The sequence below is a fragment of the Terrapene carolina genome, unplaced genomic scaffold (genome assembly GCF_002925995.2).
Source record: "Terrapene carolina triunguis isolate 2854851 unplaced genomic scaffold, T_m_triunguis-2.0 Scaffold613, whole genome shotgun sequence".
Classification (NCBI taxonomy): Eukaryota; Metazoa; Chordata; order Testudines; family Emydidae; genus Terrapene; species Terrapene triunguis.
The window spans coordinates 3,890,653-3,899,705 of NW_020664964.1; the positions used below are offsets into that span (position 1 = coordinate 3,890,653).

The 9,053-nt window shown below is 40.9% G+C and overlaps 1 protein-coding gene across 1 annotated transcript; it reads right to left on the reverse strand.

Annotated features, from left to right (window-relative positions):
* Positions 1 to 3,000: 3,000 nt before the first annotated feature.
* On the reverse strand, positions 3,001 to 8,246 carry IRX1 (iroquois homeobox 1). The gene is made up of 4 exons (XM_024195087.1): positions 7,986 to 8,246; positions 4,106 to 5,120; positions 3,552 to 3,624; positions 3,001 to 3,202 (listed from the first exon to the last, which is right to left on the reverse strand). The coding sequence occupies exons 1-4, from the start codon at positions 8,244 to 8,246 to the stop codon at positions 3,145 to 3,147; spliced, it is 1,407 nt and encodes a 468-aa protein (XP_024050855.1). The 3' UTR covers positions 3,001 to 3,144.
* Between the last annotated feature and the right edge of the window lie 807 nt (positions 8,247 to 9,053).

The following is a 9,053-nucleotide window of genomic DNA, read 5'->3' on the forward strand; positions in this document are numbered from 1 at the left end:
AAACCTAGATTAACTCTTCTACGCTCCAGGAATGCCAGGTGTTATGGACATACCTACGGAAGCGTTATTTCATTTTCAAGAAAGAAAGAAAGACCATTTTCTTGTTCAGTTTCCATTATTTTTCTGGTCTTAATTCGGAACTGAAGCACTTTCCTTTTAGTAAACGTTGGGAATATCCTAAAAACTCAACTGGATTGAATTGCACAAATTGTTTGAGCTGAACGCCTGTTTGATTTGAAGATCCCAGCAACCAAAATGCACTCCAGCAGACTGCGGTGAAACACAACTCCCTAACGGTCCTGAAAGTTGAGCATACGATCGAAAAGGGTGTGTGGGGAGGGAGGGGCATGTGGCGGTCTTGTTGCTGTTGTTTCATTAGTAGATGAAACGAGTTTAATTGGGGAAAATGCCGATCGGTGCTAGCTCTGCTCTCACCTCTGGCACAGGGCAGGGGTGAGGATTTACCTCCATGCCGAGCTTTGAGCCAGCTCTGGCGGAAAAACTGATATTACGGTATTTTAAGGTTGGAATCCGGCTTTTCATAAAACATTGAAAAACCTGAGAAAATCTGCAAAAGAGTAAATACAAATAATCTGCGACAAACTTTGCAATTGAGACATGAGACTCCAAGGGAAAATGTCCAAAGAGCTTGCTGATGGGCAACAGAGTGATTATTAATTATTATTATTATTTTATTATAACATAATATGATTATAAAATTATTTCGTTTTATCATCTAGATATGGGGTAGTTTCGTTTGTATTTAAACAAACACATGCACCCTTCTTGAAAACTGTTTTAGAAAAGCTAAGGACAAGTCTGTCTCCACCCCTTGGGTGATATTGCTTCTGGGAAGGTGACTGTGCTGCCTTTTACCCACAGAGGGCGCTGCGAGCCTTCCCAAGAAAGATGACTCCCCAGTTCGGCAGCTCAAGTGCAAGTGATCCAAGTGAAGCCACAGTCTCCAGTCCCAAAACCCTTATAACGTGCAGGCTCAGGCGCGCGCGCACCTCCCCCTACCCTCCCGCTCTCAACAATTAAAGTCCCCTCTTACGTTAATATGAAGCAAAGTAATCTCCCTCTTCTCCTCTCAAGCCAATTTGGCACCACCTTGTTTGCTTAGCTTCACAGAGCAGCATTGTATGCTTTTTAAATGAAAGATGCCAGTTTATGAAGGCTACGTGTGTAGCAAAAGGAGGTCCGATCCTGCATTCCTTGAGTATCATGATCTACCACTGACGGCAATGGTAATTATGTTATGAATGATCAAGGAACATCGGGCCCAAGGAAAGTATGTCGGGGACAACGTGCATTGAAATGCAGCTATTTCTATGTACTTGCTATTGAGCAGGAATTCGGTCAAGTTTATACCAGCAGTTAATTGGTACTGTAATTGGGTTTAAGAAACTTGGATGATTTACATTAAATACTTAACTGTTTATCTCCTTCGTTCAAGTGCTCAGCAATTTAATGAAATAATCAAGCTCTATTTTTGTTTGAAACTGGAAAAGTTTAATATTAGAAAGGTAGAGTTGATTAGGATTTTTAAAAACATTTAAAAGGTTGTATGCTAAAAGCCTGCAAAGTGTGTCAAAATCAATTGCTTTCCTGGGGGGGAGGTGGGGGGCACAACATACATTTCAGTCACCTCACATATTCCGCGCCAGTTCTTCTAAGAATACGATTCCATTTTAACAAATTTAAAATAAAATTCAATCATCTTCACTTCTTTGTAAACATATCTCTGAGCAGTAGTTTACATAGAAACCATTTTTGCATTCAATGATATTGCAGCTAAACCCACACCAATATTCTGAACCTTGATGGGGATTTTATTAATATTTTATTTCAAGATCTAGTCTTGTTTCAAACAACTCCTGTTCTGAGGTTTGTTCAGTTTGGATAGGGCGTCACCACATTATTTCTTAATGACTTTCCCAGCTGCTTCTTTCCATTTTCCACCATCAACAACCATCTGGTATCTTATTAGCACCTCAATGCTCATTTCGTGTTCTCTTTTAGGAGAAAAAAAGAAGGAAATACTGAAAATATTACAAATTTTAACGGTTTGTCTTTCGAAGATTAATGCCAATCTAAACCATGCATATATAAACGGATGGCTTCTTTTTTTCTTCTGGCTCCTTCTAACCAAAAGCACAGAAACTTGTAACACACACTCTGGAAAAGTGCAGTAGCTGCAATTTAATTTTCCCCTATTTTCTATTAAGATTTTACTAAATCTCAAGTGGAAACATCTTTCAAAAGTTACATTTCCTCTGTAGTTGTTTAAAGAATAACTGGAACAAAAATCAAAGCACAATTTCCTATTCCACTATTTTCCCACTTAGCCCAAAATATGGACTAAATACTGGCGATCCAATTTATAAATTGATTTTTAAAGTCAAGTTATATGTTAGCGAAGTGAGAGAAAACTTCTCTCTTTTTTTACTTTCAAAAATTAATTGTATAGAGTAACTGGAAATCAAACCACCTACACTTTTGAAGATCATATGTGTCTGAGCATTTTTGTCCCTTACTAGTTGAAAGGATAATTATCATCTAGCTAGCCAACAAAAAATTGCACTCAGTTCTTTAAATGTACATGCATGGAATACAAAATTCGCAGCTTGGCTTATAGGATATACCTTTCACTAACAGTAAAGTAAAGTCTCTATTTGATGATTTTAAGGTACAATTACCTAAGGAAAAAATCCTCTAATATTTAGGAGGAAAACAAGAAACGTTTGATTAGATGTCTAATTTAAATGTAAATTTAAATTCTGCAACAACAAAATACATACCTGAGGAGATTTCATAATTTCATTTAGTTTATTAGACAAAAATATATGATTTAGACAAGTTTTGCTGACGCCCTATATACAATCTGAAATCACTCTATATACAGAAAAAACACAAACACATGGGAAACATTTACCAAACAAATAATTCAAGAATGGTTAGAGTAACACGATCTGAAATGGTACAATGGAGAAGGGGGATCCATCTACAGATTTGTGTGATCGCTTTTATGGATTTGCACCACCTTATTGCAAAGAGAGATTGATGGGAGTCGTGTATATCGTTTCAATTTTTTTTTGTCCTTTATACCAGTCTCTGAAATATTTTTTTCACCAACCCATTTAATCAAGCAGAAGGGAGAGCTGTTAAAATTCTCGGTGTTCCCTCTTGCTGAGCCAAAGAGCTGTTGGGGGAAAAAAGACGCAACAATCTATCAGTAAAAAGAGTGAAAGCATTGCTACGGTGTCTGTCTGTTGATATAACTGCCTGACATTAGCTAACTACACAGAAATATTTTTCTAGGACATAAATGCCAAAGGATATTTGAGATTTGTTAAGTTTCAAAAAAGTTACAAACTGGCTATGGACACTTGTAAGTTATTCTACTTTTGAAAGGATTACAGCAGGAAATGCTGTATTATCCTTGTTGTTTTATGTATTAATATGAAGATGAGTAGTCGTTATAATTAGTATTTATTATTCAAATACTCTGTGTCACATAAGTAACATTCCTTCAGTGAAGAATAACTCACTTGTCACGCACAGGCTGGAAAGGCGATTTTAACTGCTGGGGTGGGGTTTCAGTCCTTGGTGCATTTTCTCTTTCTGGAGGAAAAGAAAACCCAAGAAACATCTTAGAAAAACACATACTCACGCGCACTCACACATGTACCTAAGCAGACATATAGGTATCAGTTCAGGTTTGTATTGTCTTCATTGATTATTTGTTATTCCAAAGCAGATTTATGTTATACTTGCCACTTTTTTTGTTTTTTGTTTTGTTGAATCACTTTGAAGCCGAGGGCTTTGAACTAAACAACAAAACAAGGGAAAGCTCCGGGGATAAGTTAAATAGCGCTACCCTAACGATTTTAACTTATTTTTGAGGTGCCTGGTGTGTGACTGGTAGTATTCCACATGAAAGACACTAATGCATATCATTTAACACGCTAAATTAAGCCCTAGAGTAAACTAGGTGGAAGTCTGTTAAAGACAGTGAGTTACAACAAGGCTGTATCTGACCCCATTTTTAAAAAAATAAACAGCTCTCCACCGTATTTTGGGAGATCGCTGCTTGGTGTATTACCTATGTGTTTGGGACTGGTCCTCTCTGTAGGTTTTTCACTGCTTATGGCTCCCAGGGTTGCTGTTAACACAGAAGGCTGTTGCTGGGCCTGGATATGGTGGTTATGATGAGCCGCATGATGGTGGTTTACTCCCAAAAAAGACCTCACATTTAACAGGGAACTCTGAGTGAGGAAAGCCCCATTTGTCCAGTTGTGAAATTTGCCAATCTGGCATGTGTAGAGTCCATGGCTAGGGAGGAAAGCCGGGTGCTGAATCTGGGTGGAAGTGTGGTTAACCTGGGAATGAGAAGGGGGAGGAGGGGAAGACTTCAGGGCGCCATCAGGGCTGGTTGCTGTCTCTGCCAAAGACCAAATCTTGGGTTTGCTGTGAGGTGGCACCTGTAAATTATTCTGTCCATTGGGGTTTATGATTCGTGTACTGTTGTCAGAGGCCTCCTTTACCAGGGAGAAAGAGTCTTTGGGTTTAAGACCTTCAGACGCTGACAATGACAAACCCTTTTCTTTTTCCAAATGTTCATCTTCGCTGCTTTGTCGCAGGAGCTCAGATTTCTCCTCCTCTTCTTCATTACTCTGCTCCCCATCATTCTCATCGATTTTATCAATGTCTATGCTTTCCAGGTCGATTTCTTCGTCGTCTTCGTTCTTTTCGGGGTCTCCCTCGTTATCACTCCCAAAGAGGTTACCATCTTCTTGGTCCTTACTCCTTGCTCCCCAAGTTACTTTGTTCTCCTTCTTGAGTCTCCTTCTGGCGTTGGCGAACCAGGTGGAGACCTGGGTGAGGGTCATCTTGGTGATGATGGCCAGCATGATCTTCTCGCCCTTGGTGGGGTAGGGGTTCTTCCTGTGCTCATTCAGCCAGGCCTTTAGAGTGCTAGTGCTCTCCCTGGTGGCATTCTTGGGCCGCCCTGGGTCCCCATATTGGAACTGTCCATAGGGGTAATAGCCAGGGGCAGTGTGGGCAGCAAAGGTAGCAGGGTGGACACCTGGATTATCCTTCAGTTCATACTGGGAGCCCTGCAACACATTCAGACAAGCAGAGAAGAAAAGAAAATGAGTTCTCTTGTTAATGTCTCTAACAGAGCTGAATATGTTGCTGCTGCAGTTTGTTCCTTTCTTAAGAGAGATCCGTCTTTCCCCTCACTACACCGGCAGGGATATATCAGGGCATGAATACGCCTCTAGAATACAGCAAGGGGTCTTTACAGTAAAACTTTGGCCTCCTCATTCTAGATTATTCACATTTAGTTTGAACAGAACTGTTCCCAAATGACTCCCCTTCTTGTGGTGAAAGGGAAGAGTGACTGCACAGGGATCTGCTAAACGTTAGACCTATTTTCGGCACCTTCACCACTCCTCAACCCTCTGAGCCCTCACCTCCAGGCAAATCAAATCAAACGATGCAAATTTAATGTTTTCACATTTATCTCGACGAGTCAATTTTATTGCGTATTTAAAATAAGCACACAGCAAAAATGAGAGATTACCTCACACTTACAAATTTAACGTCAGCACATATTAATAATATACCTATTTTCAAAATAGGAGCGTATGTCACAATTAAATCCGAAGTATCTTTATTTAGCCCCAAATCAGTGTTAAAAAGTAGTTTGCTAACAGGTTATATTAGTCGAGAAAGGTAACATGCGATTTTGAAGCGCAAACACTAAAATGTGAAATATTTCACAAACACCCACAAACCTCAGACGTGTCCTATAAAATATTAACTGGTTAGAAAAGAGCCCTTGTACGCTGGAATGGAGACGGATTCATACTTATGATATATATGCATGCAGTTACTTTATCTCTTAAGTTTTACTTTGATCTGAGAAAATTGTTTCCGAGCGTTTAGAGATGGTGATTTATTTGCAATCAATACTCTTTTTATCATCAGTAGTAAAACACAGCAAGTCAAATTATCCCATCAGGTGTTTTGGTAAATAACATTTTATCTTTCTAACAAGCTCATTAGGCGTCATTATTATCGCAAATTGTTCAGACAGTCACATAATATTTTACCTCTTTATTTCCAAATAATAAAAAGCCCAGAAATTAAATCAGGATATTACCATCCATTATAAGATTTGCCACTGTATGCAAACATACAGATATCTTTGCAAGTAGCAAATTGGAATATTCGTAAATATTTTAATACTGAAACCACCTTGTATTTCTGTTTTTGTTCCGTTCAATACAACCCTGCTCTATTTATGCTTGACTATATTCATGGTCTTAATACTTGCAAAACGTTATACAAGCCGTTTTGAAAAATAAAAGTTCAAAACGTCTTTAATTTTCAAAAAGTATCAAATGTCTTTGCAAAGAAACTGATTTAACTTTGGCGGGCAGTTGAAAAGGACCATGTATTTTAATTTCATAGGCCAGGGTTATACACAGTCCACAAAGAAAAGAATGCCATCGTTAAAAGGCCAGATGTAATGTTTATTATAATTTGTCACAGAGTAGTCTTTCTATACTCCCTTTATTCCGTTGTTTTTTATTACTGTATCTGACATTATATTTCTCTGTAATCTCTGTTGGGAATTCTTTTGAAGGAGCCACTTGCAAATCACTCATTTCTTCTGTGTCAACTTCTACTGTATTAGCAAAATAGAGGTAAAATATTAAATACGTTTTATAATAAAAAGATTCGTAAAAATGATTGTATCATAAAATGACCTCATTCCAAATGTCTTCTCTTGTTCAAATAATATTTTTTTAAAAAAACTGCACAATAGATTCCTTACGTGTGCACAGTTATAAATATTCACATCCTATACCTTACTGGGGGGAGGGGAGAAAGCAGAAGGAGGGGGGTTAAGAGGTGTTTAAAAAAAATCGAAACCTAAGAACGTCATCACTCAGAAATTCAGATATTTTATCTATTAGTAAGAAAATATTTCAACAAAAAACACAAGTAAAAGGAGTTAGTTAACAAACTGATCTGTTTCGCTTTTCATTGGGTAAATTCTCTAGCAACAAATCCAAGGACAATAATAAAAAAATGTTATAGACAAACTAATGACAATGTACTTCTCTACTTCAATGTAGATACACTATTTTACTTGATGCAAATTAAATCTGTGAAGCTTAAAATAAAGTATAAAAAGTATATGAAACTAAACAGGCGATTTCAAGCCTTGAGCAAAACGTCTGAAGTAAGGAAATACGCCAACTACTTAGAATGCTCTCTAGTCTTTTTGTTTTCTCTTTTACAAACGGACTCGTTTATAGCTCCACAGTCAAATAAAATTTCCAGACGGAAAGATGTTAAAGGAATATTATTAAAGCCGGTTTAAAAACAACAAAAAATCATTAGTAATTTTCTTAAACGGAAAGTTGAGTTGCTAGGGTAATCCAACAACTAGGACAGGACTCCTGCCCAGAAAATCCACTACCAAGAAGAAAATTATATGGAGTTTGCTCCCGGCTGGAGTAGCGGCCGATCAGCCCAGTGCCCAGAGACACCCCCGCATACGCACACACACTTTCTCCATATCAGACCCCTCTCTCCCGTCTGCTGAGGTCTTCGGTCATCGCATCCCACACACACACTAGCACCTCGGAGCGCAGGAAAGCAGCACCCCTTTGGGGATCTGCAGAGCGGCAGAGGGAGAAAGTGTCCAACTGCCGGGAGCACAGAAAGTTACTCACGCGGGCTCTTTCATTTGTTCTTGCTGCTTCAAGCAGTTTGCTAAGTGGGCTCCATCTCTGTGGCACAACCACAGATCTTCCACCACCCCCACTGCCAGGGAGAAACGCGGGACAAACGCCCCAGCATTTCGGTCCCGTTCCTGCCCAGACCGGAGAGAGGGAAGGGGAGAGAGGGAAGGACGAAAGGAAGGAAAGGTGTGTGTGTGGGAAGCAGCGACCGAGACTTACCATCTGGGAGAAGAGGCTGAGGTCGGCGGTGTAGGGCAAGAAGGCGCTGTAGTTGGGGGCGCTGTAGGGACTCGCGTACATGCCCAGCACCGAAGTGACAGCAGCCGAGCCGCTCCCCAGCTCTGCACCCCCAGGCCGGCCTGAGGCAGCAGCAGCGGCGGCGGCAGCGGCGGCGGCAGCCAGAACCCCGGGCCGATCGCTCCCGTATACCGCCTGGCTGGCGCTGAGATACTGCGGGTAACCCAGCTGGGGGAAGGACATCTCCAGGGCGCAAACACGGCGGCGGCGGCGGCAGCAGCAGCAGCAGCAGAAGTATAAAAGGGGGGAAGGAATTTAAAAAAGAAAAAAAAAAAGGCAGGGGAGGAGGGAAACTGAGCAGCCGGAGCGGGGTGGGGGGCGGAACAAACCCAGCTGGTTCGGGTCTCTCTCCCTCGTGCCTTTTCTCTTTTTTTTTCTTTCTTTGTTTTACAGAAGTCAGGCCGGGCGAGAGGAAAATCGATCTGATAATTTTCTGTTTCGTTCTGATTTCTTTCTGTCAGAGCTGTATTGTAATGTGGGTGTGGGTGTGGATGATGATGATGATGAGGAGGAGTGTGGATGGATTCAGTGGGGTGTCTTTCTTCAAATCTCGGCTCTTCTGCGCTCCTAAATCCCTTAGATGTGATCTGATCAACAATTGAGCTCCAACTGATGTGTCTGCCCTTAGGTCCTAGGCTGATCTTTCAGATACAATTTGAAGTTGATGCTTTGATTGGCAGCCACTTGAGCAGCAAGCCCCGCCCCGCCCCTCACTCACCCCCCTTGGCGAAGCACGTGGTGTTCAGCTCCGGCTCGGCCACTTTCCTTGATGTGTGTGTGTGTGAGTGTGTGCGCCCGCGCAGCTGCTGTGCTGCTGCGCCTTGCGTGTGTGTGTATTTAATGTTTAGCAATGGGCTCCTTTCAGAAAAGCCCCCACTGCTGTATGACAACCTGTCTACACGATTTTACAGTTGTCCAACATTGGGGTTTTGCTGTTTTGCAGCCTTAGTGTGTCCCCTTTTAACAAAAACAACTGTGCTGCTGGTTTTT